Here is a 16,679-nt window from a genome sequence, read left to right on the forward strand (position 1 = left end):
TCCCCATGGCGCACGAGGCACCGGAAGCACCGGGACCCCTCGGGACGGGAGCGGGGCGGACGCGGGGCCCGGCGGCTCCGGCCTGAGGGGACGGGGACAGGGGCAAGCCCCGCGGGCTCCGGGCTGAGGGGCGCGGTGTCCTGGGAGGAGCCGGGCGCTCCCGCGCTGAGCGGATGTGGACGCACGGCGGTGCCGAGTTGAGGGGAGGCGGGCTCTCGTGGGGTGCCGGCCCGAGCGGCCGCGGGGTCCCGGCGGGGCGCGGGCGCTGCGCTGGCCGCGGCTCCCCTCACGCCGCCGCCATCGCCCTGCAGCGGCGCCGGCTCTCCGCCAGGGGGCGGCGCCGCGCCCCGCCCGCCATGTCGGACAAGATGGCGGCGGCCGCGGCCTGTCCGCAGCCGCAGCCCGGCCCCAGCCCCGGCCCCGGCCCCGGGCCCGGGCCCGGTCCTGGCCCGCCGGCGGCCGAGGCGGATCGCGGGGCCCCGCGGGGCAGCGCGGCGGACGGGGAGGCTGAGGCGGAGGAGTTTGGGTGCCCGGCGCACTGCTCCGACCTGGCCTGGCGGCAGAACGAGCAGCGCCGCCACGGCCTGTACTGCGACATCACGCTGGCTTTCGGCGGCACGGGCATCGCCCGCGAGTACCGGGCGCACCGGTCCGTGCTGGCCGCCGCCACCGAATACTTCACGCCGCTGCTCTCGGGGGGGTTCGCGGAGTCGCGCTCGGGTCGCGTGGAGCTGCAGAAGTGGAGCTCGGAGGGCGGCCCCGACCCCGACACGGTGGAGGCCGTTATCGGTTTCATGTACACCGGCACCATCCGCGTGAGCCCCGGCAACGTCCATGAGGTGCTGGAGATGGCCGACAGGTAAGTGCGGCCCCGGCGGGGGATGGCGGGGACCGGGTCACAGCACCAGAGGATCACAGACTGGTTTGGGACCTTAGTAGTTAATCCCTTTCCACCCCCTGCCGTGGGCAGGGACACCTTCCACTATCCCAGGTTGCTCCAAGCTCCATCCGAGCTGGCCTGGAACACCTCCAGGGATGTATAACTTCCTTATTTGTCCTGCAGGTTTCTGCTCACCCGGTTGAAAGACTTCTGTGGAGAGTTTCTTAAGAAGAAACTGAACCTCTCCAACTGTGTAGCGGTTCACAGCTTGGCCCACATGTATTCCCTAAATCAGCTGGCCCTCAAAGCACAGGATATGATCAGGAGAAACTTCCACAAAGTCATCCAAGATGAGGAGTTCTACACTTTGCCATTTCACCTTGTCCGGGACTGGCTCTCAGACTCGGAGATCACGGTGGACTCTGAAGAAATCCTCTTTGAGACTGTTTTGAAGTGGGTTCAGAAAAGTCCTGAGGAAAGAGAGAGGTACTTTGAAGATCTCTTTAAGCTGCTAAGATTGTCTCAGATGAAACCCACATACCTGACTCGCCACGTCAAATCCGAGCGGCTGGTGTCGAGCAACGAGGCCTGTGTGAAGTTGGTGTCCGAGGCCGTGGAGAGCCATGCCCTGCGCTCTGAGATCCTGCAGTCCGGGAACCTGCAGCATTCCGCCTGTCCCGCCGCGCTGCTGCCGCGCTTCGGCCAGAACATGGACGTCATCATGGTCATCGGTGGCGTGTCCGAGGGCGGCGACTACCTCAGCGAGTGCGTGGGCTACTTCATCGACGAGGACAGGTGGGTCAACCTGCCTCACATCCACAACCACCTGGACGGGCATGCCGTGGCCGTGACAGAGTCCTACGTGTATGTGGCTGGCTCCATGGAACCGGGGTTTGCCAAGACCGTGGAAAGGTACAATCCAAACAGAAATATCTGGGAGCAGGTTTCAAACCTAATCACCAGGAAGCATTCCTTTGGCCTTACTGAAGTGAAAGGCAACTTGTACAGTATTGGAGGGCACGGCAATTTCAGTCCAGGCTTTAAAGATGTGGCCATTTATAATCCTGAGCAGGACAAATGGCTGAACCTGGAGTCGGCACCAAAGATCCTGCGGGATGTCAAAGCTGTCTCCGTGGAGGACCGGTATGTGTATGTGGCCGCCCGCACCCCGGTTGACAGTGACAGCGAGGACGGGCTGAGGGCTGTTATTATCAGATATGATGCTGAAACCAGGCAGTGGCAGGACGTGGAGTCCCTGCCCCTCATCGACAACTACTGCTCTTTCCAGATGTCTGTTGCCAGCACCAACTTCTACCACACGGCATCGTGCTGCCCCAAGAGTTACCCCATAGACAACGAGGAGGCCAAGGGAAAGATCTCCAGCAGGGCCTCAGATGAAATCCTGGAATCCTTGCCCCCCGAGGTCCTGAGCATTGAAGGAGCAGCTATTTGTTACTACAAAGATGACGTGTTTATCATTGGGGGGTGGAAGAACAGCGATGACATTGACAAGCAGTACAGGAAGGAGGCCTATCGCTACTGCGCCGAGCGGAAGCGCTGGATGCTCCTGCCCCCAATGCCACAGCCCCGCTGCAGAGCCACTGCTTGCCATGTGAGAATCCCCTTCAGGTGCCTGCAGGGAACACAGAGGTACCCCATGCCACAGAATCTCATGTGGCAAAAAGATAGAATTAGGCAAATGCAGGAAAGGCAGATGCAGGAGATACACCGATACTCCCTGAGCTTACGGAGGATGCCGCGCTCCCAGATCGAGTGCTAGGCTCTGCAGTGTCACTCCTGATGAGCCTAGGAAATAACCCCATTGTTAGGCTTGATGTGTCTTTATAAGACACGAGGGTGTGGATTTGATCTGATGCATAAAACCAGCATCTGTTGTGTACTGAAAATTCAGAAGCTCAGAAGTTGAAGGTGGGTGGGAATTGAGACACTCCATGAATCCAACAGTATTCCTTAATGATACCCAGGGAAAAGCTGTAGCCTGTATCGGGCTGTGAAATGTCTCTGGGAGCATTAAGCCTGTTACTTCTTTCCTCAGATCTTTGGTTCCAAGGATTTCTGTAGAGTCAGTCTCTAACAGTTCTACTTGGAAAATCAAAGATCTCTCTCTTAATAATTTAGTGGTTACATTTGTGTGTGCTTGAAAGCACCTGTTTCATTTGCACTTATCTCTTGACATTCCTTTGATTCTCTCTCCTCAGTGACTAAACTTCACAGGATTGGTGTTGGTGTACTTGGCTTTCCCAAGCTGGAGGCAAGTGCAATAGTTCTGTATGAAACAAAAGCACAATCTTTCTTTATGAAATTACTTCAGGATGTTTCTATGTGTATTAAATATTTTGTATTTTTGTGTTGTAGAGAGGCTGCAGAGTTTGTTTATAAATGGATGATTGGTTGGACACAAGACACTTGCTAAAAGAGAGCTTGAGGCAGTGGATTTTTTTTCAGGTGTATTTGCAGGTTTGAGTCTGACTCAAACTTAAGAACTTGGGTCAAGAGCCTGAATGACGGAGTGACACCCGGCAGTGAGCCACCCACCCACACTGGTTGTTCAGTTCTGTCAGAGTGCATCAGTGAGAGTGGGGTTATTTCATGGGAGTATAGTGAAACCTGAGCTACTCGTAGGTCTTTTCTCAAATGTTGCACGTTTTAATTCTAGTGAAAAGTGATGAAAGAGCCCCTGCTGTTCCCAGCCTCTCTCTGACAATCAGAAGTCTTTGCCCTCCTGTGCTGTCCCAGGGGACTCCCAGCAGCTGTGCTGCAGCTTTGTACCAAGCTGGCACGTGTGCTCCTGCAGGGGGGAGAGCTGGGCTTTCAGAGTCTCCAACTATCTGAATTTTCCCACTTGCTGCGGGGGTGAGATTTAAGCTCATTTAAACACCTTTTGGCATTTTGAGGTGGCTGTACATGCAAGTGCCCTGGTTGGCTCTGCATGCTTCCTGCTGCACTCCCAGGGAACAGAATGTGGGATAGTCTCTTTGGAGTATCCCCCCATCTCTGTCCCACTGAACACTCCTTCTCCCCAGTCCAAGAAGCTCCAGGACCCTTTCATTTACCAACACTTTTCAGTGCATACTTCCTACCTCCTTTTCTCCCCATCCTTCCCTTCTTTTGAATGTTCCAGGTTTTTCCATGCAGTCTTAACTCAGGATCTTAGGGAAGGGAATGGGAGGAGTAACCTGGGTATTACAAAATTTGTGTAGACAAAACCTTTCTGGAAAATCTGTTACTGTTCTTGGTTCGTTGATGATTTGCTGATGGTTTTGATGTCAGTGACTTCTTTACAAAAAACTTTTAACCAGTCTGGGGTTTGTTTTGGTCTTAATTGTTTTGCTCCCTGAGCTGCTCATTCTCCTTTTCCAGTTCAACAGGCAGCCCAGATCATATCTGAAACTTGGGGTAAGTCTTTCCACCACTCAGTGTGTAAAGGTTTCTCTGATGTGTATGTCCCTTAATGCTCCACTTTGTGGTTCACTTTGTGGGCCACTTTGATATCAACAACTTGTCTGTTTGTGAGAGAGTCTCCAGCCTTAGTTAAAAAAACTACCAAACTTGAAATTCTGAACAGTTTATCTTGGTTTACTCCTCTGTGGTAACCATGTTTTATTTTCTTTGCCTGTTTGGTTGTTGGGGCAGGTGAAGTCTGTGCTACTGGCTTCATGCGAGAGGAAATAGGTGAGTTTAAAGTGATGTTTGCAGGTGATTGTTCTCAAAGAGCTGCTGCAGGCTTGTAAGCTGGGGTTTGATCCATGGAGTCTTGCCCATGGACTCTTTCAGGTCTGGCTGGAGTAGGGGCAGAATTGCTGCTTCTGCAGCAGTTTGTGATAAAGTGCAAATGCCTCTGGTGCTGAATCCATCGATGTAACAGCAATTTGTGGGAGCTGATTTTAAGATGCTCTCCCAGACTTTGCACCAAAGCAACAGAGAGGAGTTCATGTCCTCCACCCTGCTGAATCAGCTGGAGGGATTTAACAGGCAGTTGGAGAGTGGTAGGTCACCACCACAGCTCTCTCCAAGCTCTCTTGTAGTCTGTCATCAAATAGAGACAATTTGTAGGGAGAAGCACCAAGATGATTCTGGAATAGGAGCTGAATATTTAATGCATGGCACTGTGCAACAAAGAGGTGAGAACAAACCTTGCAGCCTTGCTTTTTCTAAGCAAGATTGATATTGTACTTCCCAGGAGGACTTTGGGCTGATGGACAAGCTGTGGCCTTTACTAAGGGCACTCCCCTGAGAGGCAGTGTGAGCCCAGCCCCATCCCTGGACAGGTAACCCGTGTGTGCCAGCTGCATGCTGTGTGTGCCCTGCTGTCCCTCCATGTGCTCTGGGCAGGGGCCTGGCAGCAGCATGGGCTGCTCTTAATGTTTTTCTGCCAGTTCAGGGGTAGTTTTAAGCAGTTGGGGTTTTTTAGCCTTGAATCCCAGGGGACCAGTGGCACTGATGTGGTTTGTGACTATAGATCAAATGATCCATTGCATCACGTGAGGTGTTGGGAGAGTTGCATTCATGGCTCTGGCTGCAGTTTAGCCTACAAGCCTGTGAATCCATAACAATTTCTTGTGCCCTTGACCACCATAGCTTGCTGGGTGTTTATCAAATGATCCCATAAACAAAAGCCTGGGAGTTCCTCCTGTGTTTTTCTAGAGGCAGGTCAGCTGTCAGCAGTATCCCAGTTTGTGTTCAGTAAGGGTGAGAAGGCTGACTGCTGGCCTCACTGAGGGAGAAGGATGTTGGGAGGAGTTTTCCTTCTCCTTAGGACAGTCACACCTCTGCACCTGTCCTAAAACCTGCCACCAAACACGTGTCATGTATTGGCTTTTTGCTCAAAGTACCAGTGTCACCTACCAGGTGCTAGTGGTCACTTTAGTAACTCCCAGGGGCCATATGTATACATAATATTTTATAACTACCTGGATACTCCATTAGTGGCCAGGGGTTGTGTGTTTAATGACTCCCTTGCACATAGTGGGAGTCCATTCCAGTGTGAAGCAAACAGCCCAATGTTACATGTGCTGTGAACTGTACCCAGCATTCTGATTGACTATGGCAATGACATTTTTCTCCATTACAGTAAATATTAAAATCCAAACTCTTGGCTCATCTTGTGTGTTGTGGAATCCCCTGGTGGCTGACAACAAACCCAGTCCCAAGGAATTAGAAATTTTTATATTCCTAATACAGCCTTGTAACAGGATGTTGTAACATCCAATGGGCTTTGAAAAGCAAGTGTAAAGAAAGTGGTTTGGGGCTTGGGTTTATTTTCAGCTCTGTCCACCTTAGGCTGGGGAACATCTCCTGTTTGACAGTCTTGGGTGAAATCTGATAAAACAGGTGCTCTTAAGGATCTAACCCTGTTACTAATATGAATGTAGAGTGTGGAACTAACGAGCTGTTTGATGATAATTAATAGTCAGATTCTCCTCGTGGGTCCATGTCACTGTGGGTTGCAGCAGCTCTGCTCTCCTGGCATAATAACAGAGGGACAGCAGTTTCCCAGGGAGCAGCACTCCTGTCCTTACCTGTGAGGTAAAGTAGTGTGTGTCATAGGCCCTTTAAAACAGATCCTGCTGTCTTGTTCTTGACCTTAAATACACTGTACTAAAGTTTATTGTAAGAGGTGAATTAATGAAAATAAACCTTTTATTTCTCTAGCATTCTGTTGTGCTTTTGATTTTTTTAATTTGATGTATAGGGTGTGGCTGATACTCATGCTGGTTAGTGCTGTTGAGTGAAAATTTGAAATCCTAATGATCCTTTTAGCCTGTTACAATTCTTTCTATTTTAGAACAAGAGAACATTCTCCCTTGCTGGCATGGGGACTTGGTTACCTAAAGAGAGCTATTTACTCAGGCATCCAGTGATGGGATGCTCAGAAGACTTTATTAGATACGCAGAACTATTTACACAAGCATCCAGTGATGGCTGATCACAACACTCCTAGCTAAGGGGGACTATTTACAACGGCGAGCTCCGAGTTGAGCTGGTGAACAAGATATCCATGGAGGAGCTGTGTTGGTAGTAGTGTTGCCTGGCAATGTATTCCATGACATTGGAGAGTCCCGGCACCACGCAGCAGCTGACGGCACTGCGGGTGATGCCCATGCTGTGGGCATCGTACCACTCGTTGGTGTCCTCCTCGTAGCACTCGGTGGCAACGGTGGTGCTGAACCCATTGAAGCCCCCCACCACGAACAACAGGCCGTCCATCACCTCAATGCCAAAGTTGCTGCGTGGATTTAGCATGGAGGGCACGGCGTGCCAGGCGTTGGCGATGGGGTTGTACGCTTCCACGCTCTGGAGCCGGCTGTTCCCATCAAACCCTCCAACCTGTGAATGCCAAAAGGACAGAGCTTGAGAGGGGCCTTTCCTCAGGCAGATCCTGGCACGCACAGTGAGATGGGAACTGCTCCTGCCTCCCTGGCTGCATTCTGAGCATGGTGGAGAGCATGAGATCTCCAAACATGGCTCTTGTTTATTGCTCCCTGCTCTCCGAGGAGCTTTCCAAAGCACTTTATGCAGCTGTCAATTTTGACAGCTCTCCAGAGGTTGGATGCAGTCCGTGGAGAGGATAAACAATGGATGAACAGGCCCAAGTCCCTGCTCTGTGCTGCTGGCAGCAGCAGAAATTATGTTCTTTGCTGCAGCTGCTTAAAACATTGCCAAACACCATTTTCATACTCAAAAGCGTGTAATGGGTGATAACACTCTCAGGAAGTGCATCAACCGTTCTGGTTCTGACTTCCCTAAACCTCGCATAAACACATGGCCACCCTGGAGGTCTGGGAACTGCAGCCACCCAAAGGACTGCAGTGCTGGGTGGTGTTGGACCTTACCGCATACACCTGGTTCCCGTATGCCATCACCCCAACTCCACTTCTCCTGCTGCTCATTGGAGCGATCAGGGACCACTGGTTTGTGGTGGGGTTGAACACTTCAGCTGAGCTGAGGCACTGATCGCCATCAAACCCACCACAGATGTACACCTGGGGACAGGAGAGGTGGGAAAGTGTGAATGGGGTGGTTAGACCTTTGTGAGGAAATGTGGAAGAGAAAATGAATGGTGTAGCAGGATTTTTGGGATGTTTTGTTTTAAAATGGGAATGGTCTCGTTATCCTGGGTTCAAAGTAGCAGCAGTGCAAAGAGTTGATGCCAGCAAGATTTTGACTCTTGATTTTCCAAGCTGCATGAAGCAGACAGGCCTGGTATTACACCAGGAAAAGGGCTGTTGGACACCAGGTCAGTAATAGATCTCAAAGAGTTTTTGTACTCCTGGTCTTATCTCTGCCACACCAGGCAGGCTGCTTTATATCTGTAGCTCCAGGATTTAGTGAACTGTTATGAATTTAAGTGTTACGAATGTAGTGAAGGTTTATGTGAACTTTCTTCATGCTGCAACCCCAACTTCACTTAGCTGGAGTTAGTTTACCTTTCCATTCAGCGTGGTTGCACTGGCATCGCTCCTCTGCTCGTGCATGGGGGTGATCAGGGTCCACTGGTTGGTGTCTGGGTCATACCGCTCTGCTGTGTTGAGCCGCATGTACCCATCAAACCCTCCCATGGCATAGATGAAGTTGTCCACAACGGTGACGCTGACATAGCAGCGCCGTGAGTGCATGGGTGCTACCTGCTGCCACGTCTTCTGGAGCGGATCAAACCGTTTGACAATGTTGAAATAATCTGTGCCATCGAATCCACCGATAACGTAGACGTGGCCTTTCAAATAAGCTGAGCCATGATAGGCAACAGGGCTCTCCTGCTCCCAGGGGATGTTCAGCCACTTGTCAGTGCGGCCATCGTACGTCTCGATGGCGCTGGTCGCGCCGCCCCCGCTCCAGCCCCCGATGGCGAAGAGGATGGCGTAGGGCAGGCGCGGCCGTGTCAGAGGGTTGGCATTGACTGAGGAACTCTGGCCGTAGGAGTTCAGGTCATAAATTTCGGACAGTGCACTGATGATGAGATGTTTGCAGTTGGCATTGTCTTTCACGTACTCGTGAGCTTTGACGTTGTTCATGAAGTAATCAGATTGTAGGAGTGCCAGTCGAACCTGAAACAGGCAAGGAGGAGGTTGGAGTACTAATACTGATGGTTTCCCCCTCGGTAGCCTTTGGGGACAGCTCCAAAGCTGCTCTGCACCCACCTTGCTGAGCAAGCAGGCGATGTGCTGCCTCCTGTTCTGCGGGTCATGAGCAATCCACCTCAGCACAGCCTCAAACACGGCTTCTTCTCGCCGCACGTTAAGCTCGTCCTTCTCAATGATGTGTGCCAGCTCCTCGGCAGAGAGGTCTAGGAACTCCTCGGACACCTGGGACACCTCCTCGAAGTGATGCAGGATGTACACGCAGGCAGCTGCGCGCAGGTCGGGGCAGTGGTAATAGTCAGTGAGTCTGCAAATGCCAATGCAATTCTCAAAGCACAGCCTGGAACTGAGGAACTCACAGCACAGGCTGACGATGCCCATGACATTGAACTGATCTGCTGCAGCCAGCAAACTCTGAACGTTGTCCTCTGTGATCGGTACTGTCCTGGTGTAGGCATAATTGATGATGAGACCCATCATTTCAGCTGAAATGCCAGGGATTTGATAGACCATCTTGTCTGCGCTGTCCCAGTTGGTAAACAGAGTCCTGAAAACATGGTGTTGCTGTGTTAAACCCTGCCCCTGAATCCCCTGTGCTCTCCCTGCCTCCAGGGCACCAGTTTTGGCACTGGTAGCAGGCATTCTGGGAGGCTCCATGGTTTATTGATTAATGTTTTACTTGCTGGTTGTTTGAAAAAGAAGACAGAGCCTCTGGAGCATACCAGAGCTGGAGGCAGCAGTGCAGGGGGTTTCACCCGAGAGGAGCAGAGGGGCAGAATTCCCCCATTGCCTGCTGCCCATGCTGTGGGGATGAGCCCAGGACAATGGGGGGGTTTCTGGGAGCCAGTGCACACAGCCAGGGCATGTTCAGCCTCTCACCCACCAGCACCCCAAGTCCTTCTCCCCAAGGCTGCTCAGTCCATTCATCCCCCAGCGCAGACTGACACTGGGGTGGGGTTGCCTCAACCCAGTGTAGCACCAACATTTGATTTTGACCCCCAGAGAGTCACGGGGTGTGCACAAGCTGGGCCGGGCTGGCCAGGCTCTGTGTCTGGTGCTCCTCCAACACCACTGCCAAGAGCCACTGATACGTGGATTAATCCTGGGGTTCAGGGAGATGTGAGGACTATGGGGAATCACTTGGTGAGAGATTCAGGGCAGGTAGAAGTCCTGAAGAAGTGCTGAGGTGTGGTGACCTCAATCAGGGCATACTGTTTGTCCCCATCTCCTTGTGTTTCAACTACTGACCTGAAGTAGATACTACAGCAAGAGAGGATGAGCTTGTGAGCCTTGAATTCTACCCCATCTACACAGATGATCACATCACAGAATCTCCCTTCCAGGCGGAGTTCATTGGAGATGCTGCAACTCCTATCACTCATCTTCCTCTGCATGTTGGAGCATGAATATTTGGTAGGTGCCAAGCTATCCCGCACGTTGGAGCCAGAGGCAGTGGACCTTGCTGAGGTGTGTGGAGCACTCTGGTGTTGTCCCCAAACATCCAGCACTGAACCCCCTTGCTGGTTCTGGATTGTGCCCCATAATGACATCACAGATGCAGGGGTGACCCAGGCCCAGCATTCTGTGGTTGCCCCCAGCCTTTGCTTCCCTTACAGCCGGGGTTATGCTGGGTCCTGGACCTGCACCGTGCTGATGGCTGCTTGAAGCAAAACCAGCCGTGTGATCGATCCCCTGGCAACCCTTCTGTAATATTTCCCTGGGGTGTAACAGCCCCCAGATGTGGGCATGAACCACTGCCGAAGTGTCTTGTGCCACCTCGCCCAGGAGGAAGCTGAGGTACAGTCCAGTTTATGTTGGTGCTGTCACACACGCTGTCCCTGCTGCTTTGTCACTGACCTTGTGCCAGGGGAGGTTTAGGTTGTGTATTGGAAATGTTGGGATTTTTTTTTTCCCCAATGGCCTGTTTAGCCGAGGGCAGTAGTGGTGGATCCTCATCCCTGGAGGGACATCGGTGAGTGGTGGCTTTGGCAATGCTGGGGGATGGTTCTTTGAGGGCTTTCTGCGGCTCAGCGCTTTCACAGTGTTATCAGGGCTGCGGAGTGGTTCCGTTAAAAAAAATAAATTTAATTTAAAAAAAAAAAAATTCTTACTATATCTCGCCTTCCCGGCTCGTCGCGACGGAACCGCAGCCGCCGCCCGGAGCTGCCGCGGGTGCGGGGCGGAGCTCGGGCGGATTCTCCGCTTCTCCGGCCCCAGCGGCCCCGGAACCCTCGCCGAGCCCCGCCCGGCCCCGGGGCCCCGTTCCGGTCCCGCCCCGCGCGGCGCGGCCCGAGCGAGCGGAGCGGAGCGGAGCGATGGTGAGCGGCGCCGCGGGACCCGGGCACGGACGGGCCCGGGAGGTCCCGGTGCCCCCGGAGCTGGGGGAAGCCGGGGCGGCACCGAGCGCGGTCTCTGCCTGCAGGTGCCCGAGCTGGAGAAAGCCACGGTCCGGATCCGGCAGCCCGAGCGTGTGCGGGGCATCATCCAGGCTCTGCGGGAGCGCGGCGTGGCCAGGCTGCAGGTACGGCCCCGCATCGCCCGAGCTCTGCCCTTCCCCCGCTGCCCCTTCCCGTCCCCGGCCCGGCTCCTCCCAGCACCTCCGGAGAGGGATGCGGCTGGAGAAGGAGAAACCCCCGAGGAGAGGGAGTTCGGGGCCGGTGCTCCCTCCGCACGGGCGCTTTGGCTCCCGGTTCTGAAGCATTAACCGTGCGCCAGCCCCTGCTCCGCCCAGGCAGGGTGAAGCCGCTATTCGGTGCCGATAAGAGCTCCGGGGTGGGAGGGTGAGGACATCATCTGCCCCGCGGCTGGTAGGATCGGCCACGTTGTCGCTGCTTGGGGGAGATTAATAGTGCTGGGTGCACGTTCTCACAGGTGGCAGCGCCTTGGGCTCCCTCTGGCCAGCGCAGAATGCACTGGGTCACGCAGGGATTTGGTTTTCTCCCCTCTTCCAGGTCATTTCTGACTTTGACATGACGCTGAGCAGGTTTGGTTGCAATGGCAGGCGCTGCCCCACATCTCACAGTGAGTGGAAGATGTTTTTACTGTCGCTAGTTCTGTTTGGATGTGTTTGTATACGATGTGGTTCCTGTCATCCCCTGTGTCCTCCTCTGCCAAGCCTGGCTGCTCTGTCCTGTCCTTCCCCACGCAGGTCTGGGCCTCACTGCCTGGTGCCAGCTGCCCACTGCCTGCTGCAGGAGCCAGGAGCCAGCTCCTGGGCTGGCTGCCTTCATCCCACTGCCCACGGGCACCACGGCTGCTGCCTGGCCAAGCCAGGGGCTCAGAGTGGGAGTCACTGCGTTGGGACCCCACAGCGAGCCTGTGCTCAGGTCACAGTGTCACCACAGCTTGTATGAGGAAGAGCCAGCTCTGAGACACAGGGGAGTTGCTGCAGAAAGTCTATTTATGATTCTGTGCTACACAATTTTATTTTCTTTGCAGACATCCTTGATACCAGCCGTGTTATCAGTGAGGATGGCAAGAAGAAGGTGGGTGCTGTGTGTGAGGCTTGGTGGCTGTTGTACCTGTCACCCATCATCAGAAGGTCACACTGGCTGCTGAGACAGCTCTCCCAGCTGTGGTGGCTGCCAGGATGGAGTGAGAAAGTGTCCAGGCTGCATTTCAGCCAACAGTGATAGAAGAGAAGTTAAAAAGGGAACTCGAATTTGCATGTGCAGCTGTGGGTGTTTCAGTTTGATAAGAGGAGGAAGGGGAAGGCTGTCTGTACCTGCAGCATTTGGAGTGAGGTGAGGACCAGCCAGGCTGCTGAAAGTTCCAGATATGCTCAGAGAGAATTGATTGAGTATGCTCAGAGGTTTTGATTGTGTTTGGGAAGAGCAATGCTTTGGAGAACTTCAGAAATGCTAGTTTTGTTTAGTCTCTTCAGACCTGAGGTTCACTTTGTTCTTTTTCCCTCTGTGTGGCACTCCAGCTGAAGGATCTACTCCACTATTACTATCCCATTGAAATAGATCCCAACCGGACCCTGGAAGAGAAACGTCCCCTCATGGTGGAGTGGTGAGTGCTGTTTGTGGTGATCTTGACCTTGTCCTGACAACCTCTTGTCCCTGAGGACTACAGAACATGAGGTTTGAATCATCCCTGGGCTTGGCAGCGATCCCACAAGGTTTAGTTGTTATTTTGGACTGCTGAGGGCCTCTGCCTGGCAGCTCTGCCACTGCTGCCTTTCCCACATCAAATACAGGTGGACCAAGGCCCATGAGTTGCTGGTACAGCAGAAGATTCACAAAAGTGACATAGCCCAGATCGTCAGAGAGTCAGAAGCGATGCTCAGGTATGGGCACAGGGATGTGATGCTGAGGTTTGGGCACAGGGATGTGATGCTGAGGTACAGGCTGGGGGATGTGATGCTGAGGTTTGGGCACAGGGATGTGATGCTGAGGTACAGCTTGCCTGCCCACTGCCCTTCTCTCCTGCCCATGTAGCCAGTGCTTTGCTCACTGGTCTCCCCATGTGACCAGTGCCAGCCTCCCTTGCTCGCTCCCTGGGGCTGAGTTCTACCAAAGTCAGAATACGAGGCACAGCCTGAGCTCTCTCCTTGGTTGCAGGCTGCTCCCATCCTGCTCTGAAACCACTCCCCCTCTCTTGGGCCATGGCAAGGAGCAGCTGAGGGGCTGGTGCTGGGCACAGCTCCCCATTTGCAGGGTCAGTGTGCAGCTCCCTGCTTCCAGCAGAGCCGTGTTCTTTGCACTGGAACTGCCAAGCCTTATGCAGGCCCTTGTCTCAGCAGAAGATTTCACCCACAGCACAAAAATGTTGTGCTAGAACTTGCTGCTAGAGCTGATCTGGCAGCTGTGGCCCTAAGGCTGGCTCAGGGAGTTGGGCTCTGCCAGGCTGCTGCCAGGCTCAGGGAGGAAATGGCTTTTCATGAGCCCAGGTTCCCCTTCTGCATGGAATTGTGTCCTGGCAGACTGGGGCAGCCACGGGTGGTTCTGATCATCCGACCTGTTGCACATCTCCCACTGGCATGGGTGTGTGTGGGCAGGCTGTGCCCTGTGCCCCTGCTCAGCAGCTGATGTGCTCAGGAGATGCCAGGCAAAAGGCTGGAGTGCTCCATGCTCCCACAAGCACCCACCCAGCTGCAGCACGCAGAGCTCCGGGGTTCTGCACAGGGAAGGCCACGGGTGTGCTGGTGCCCCAGAGAGCTCGTGCTGTTTGCAGAGATTACCTGTGTGCTTCTGTTTGGGAAGTGGTGGGTAGGAGCAGGAGCTGGGCTGAGCCTGCTGCCAGCACAGGGCACCAGACACCACGCTGGGGGCTTGTAGCACAGCCCTGTGCAATGGACACTCCTGCTCCAGGGATGGCTTCAAGGAGTTCTTTGATCAGCTGCATAAGAACAACGTCCCCCTGTTCATCTTCTCCGCTGGCGTTGGTGATATCCTGGAAGAGATTATCCGTCAGGCCAATGTCTTCTACTCCAATGTCAATGTGGTGTCCAACTACATGGGCTTCAGTGATGATGTGAGTTCTTGCCTTGCATCTGTGTGGTGTGTGAGGGGAGTGGTGTGGGGCTGGGGCAGGATTAACAGTGACACCATCGGGTTAAGAGCTGTCTGCCTCTCTGCTCAGGGAGTCCTCACGCACTTCAAGGGACCCCTCATCCACACCTACAACAAGAACAACACCGTGCTGCAGGGCACAGGGTACTTCCAGCAGCTGAGCACAAGGACAAGCATCATCCTGCTGGGGGACTCCATGGGTGACCTGACAATGGCAGACGGTGTTCCCAGTGTGGAGAACATCCTCAAGATTGGCTTTCTCAATGACAAGGTGGGTGAGAGGAGCAGTTTAGTGCTTCCCTCCCAGCCTTCCCCAGCTACCAAGCCCAGGGCCAACAGGGACGGGCAGTGGGCTGTCCCAGTGGTTTGGGCACATAAGAGATTTGTACGAGCTCCTGGGGGGTGCGCAGAGGGACCTGGGGGTGTCTGCTGAGCTCCTGCTGTGTCTGGGAAATGGTCAGGGTAGTTACTGACCCCCTTTTTGGTCATCCTGATGCTCAGCTGTTGGTTGTTCGTGGTCCTGGCAGGTGGAAGAGAGGAGGAGGAAGTACCTGGACTCCTATGACATTGTGCTGGAGAGCGACGAGACGCTGGACGTGGTGAACGGGATTCTGCGGTACATCCTGACCCAGACGTGAGCTGGGGACAGGGTGTCCCAGCTCCAGCCACACACTGGGCACTGGGCAGGGAATGTCCTTCCCAGGACAGAGCTGGAGGGGGCTGCTGGTACTGGGTGGGCTCCATCCCAACCTCACGAATGCCCTGGGCCAGCCCTGGAGCAGGAGAGGTGAGGTGGAGGAAGCTTCTCCTTCCCCTTTACCCCAACTCTGCCTGGCTCTGCAGTTTCCCACCCAGACTCACTCTATCCTGCTCAGACTTCATCCCACTGCCACCTCCTGAGGCCACAACAAACCATTCAGTGTTTCAGAGATGTTCTGTACTTGCTTCAGCAGCCGAGGGTGGAATGGAGGTAGTTTACAGTGGGCTGAGGACAGAGCCAGTTTAGATGTGTCACTGTGTTCCTGGCTGAGAAAACAAGTTTCTCCTGTTTTCTGTGGGCTTCAAAGCTCCAGGGCTGACTCTGGTGCTAGTGTAGCCACTGGGCTGGTGTGGCCCTGCTGGCCGTCACTCCACCCAGCCCCATTCCCCAGGAAAACCAGCAGCTCTCTGGCCTCGTGTCTCAGCTCACCCATCCCTCTTGCACCAGTACAGTTCATACTGTGAAAAAAAACCTTTTTCCAGCCGTCCCTGAAAGCCCTGGAGCTCAGCTGCTGCTGCTGCCCAAAGCCAGAAGTTTGTCTGCCAGGCATCAGAGGAGGAGGGGTGGGAATGGGGGAGGAGAGGCCAATGGCAGAATTTTGAGTTTTAAACGTGTTTACCTGACCATGTTTGTGTACTAATTTCTGGGCTGATCCCAGGCTCTCAGAGCAGCAATAGGAAAATACCATTTTATTACTGTGTAACCTCTGGTTATTTCGAACTTTGGGAAGAGCAGACTTGTTCTGTTTTGGAATAAAAACACAACTGCCTAAAGCTGGGTCACGGATGGTTGGTACCCAGCACTGAGGGGCTGGAGCTGCCTCTGCTCCCCAACTCCCCACCAGAGCCCCCCAAACCCTCACTGGGTGCTGGACATAAAGCCCTCTTGGCTTTAGGATCACAGGTGGGAATTTTGGGTTCTTCTGCCAGGCCCAGTGGATGTTGGAGCCTGGAATCCCCCTGGGCACTGGTGAAGCTGGTCCCTGTGCTGCTACCCCAACCCATGGGAAAGTTTCATGGCAAAGTAACCAAACACAGTCAAACTCCTTGGAAACCTGGAGGAATTCTTTATTTGGTGCAAGGCAGAGTCCCCGTTTGAGGGGTTCACTCTGCACTGTTGTGCTTCTGCATTCCTTCTGTCCCTGTCCAGGACAGACTGCAGAGGTTTTGGGAGCTGTGCTGGTCCCAGCAGGAGGACCTGAGCACTCCAAGGCTGTGAAATTAAATGGGTCTGATTTGTCTCAATCACTGGGGGCTGGGAGGTGGGGAGGGTGTGAAGGGGGACAGTGCTGCTCCCTGAGGGCTGGGGGATGAGGGTCTGTTTCCCTTCTCCCAGCTGATGAGGGGTTTGCCAGGTCCCACAGTTCCAGGGGGCCCAGATTTTGGAATGGCAGATGTCTGCAGAGTTCACCCTGGGAACCTGAG

At 53.9% G+C, this 16,679-nt stretch overlaps 3 protein-coding genes across 4 annotated transcripts; 2 read left to right on the top strand and 1 right to left on the bottom strand.

Annotated features, from left to right (window-relative positions):
- Window positions 1-356: 356 nt before the first annotated feature.
- KLHL11 (kelch like family member 11) lies at window positions 357-6,555 on the top strand. Its single transcript, XM_021532942.2, has 2 exons — window positions 357-859; window positions 1,064-6,555. The coding sequence occupies exons 1-2, from the start codon at window positions 357-359 to the stop codon at window positions 2,658-2,660; spliced, it is 2,100 nt and encodes a 699-aa protein (XP_021388617.2). The 3' UTR covers window positions 2,661-6,555.
- Window positions 6,556-6,762: 207 nt separating this feature from the next.
- KLHL10 (kelch like family member 10) lies at window positions 6,763-9,494 on the bottom strand. The gene is made up of 4 exons (XM_031507046.2): window positions 9,040-9,494; window positions 8,329-8,946; window positions 7,735-7,884; window positions 6,763-7,228 (listed from the first exon to the last, which is right to left on the bottom strand). The coding sequence occupies exons 1-4, from the start codon at window positions 9,490-9,492 to the stop codon at window positions 6,857-6,859; spliced, it is 1,593 nt and encodes a 530-aa protein (XP_031362906.1). The 5' UTR covers window positions 9,493-9,494; the 3' UTR covers window positions 6,763-6,856.
- An 828-nt stretch (window positions 9,495-10,322) lies between these two features.
- Window positions 10,323-16,028, top strand: NT5C3B (5'-nucleotidase, cytosolic IIIB). Of its 2 annotated transcripts, none has more exons than XM_077788293.1 (9): window positions 10,323-10,392; window positions 11,402-11,500; window positions 11,931-12,000; window positions 12,418-12,464; window positions 12,908-12,993; window positions 13,181-13,270; window positions 14,295-14,457; window positions 14,566-14,766; window positions 15,023-16,028. In XM_077788293.1, exons 1-9 carry the CDS (start codon window positions 10,339-10,341, stop codon window positions 15,131-15,133), a joined length of 921 nt encoding a protein of 306 aa, XP_077644419.1. In that variant the 5' UTR covers window positions 10,323-10,338; the 3' UTR covers window positions 15,134-16,028. The 2 variants fall into 2 exon arrangements, with proteins under 2 accessions (XP_077644419.1, XP_021388653.1); XM_021532978.2 differs by lacking the exon at window positions 10,323-10,392 and adding an exon at window positions 11,236-11,297.
- Window positions 16,029-16,679: the final 651 nt, after the last annotated feature.

Source organism: Lonchura striata, chromosome 25 (genome assembly GCF_046129695.1).
Source record: "Lonchura striata isolate bLonStr1 chromosome 25, bLonStr1.mat, whole genome shotgun sequence".
Classification (NCBI taxonomy): Eukaryota; Metazoa; Chordata; class Aves; order Passeriformes; family Estrildidae; genus Lonchura; species Lonchura striata.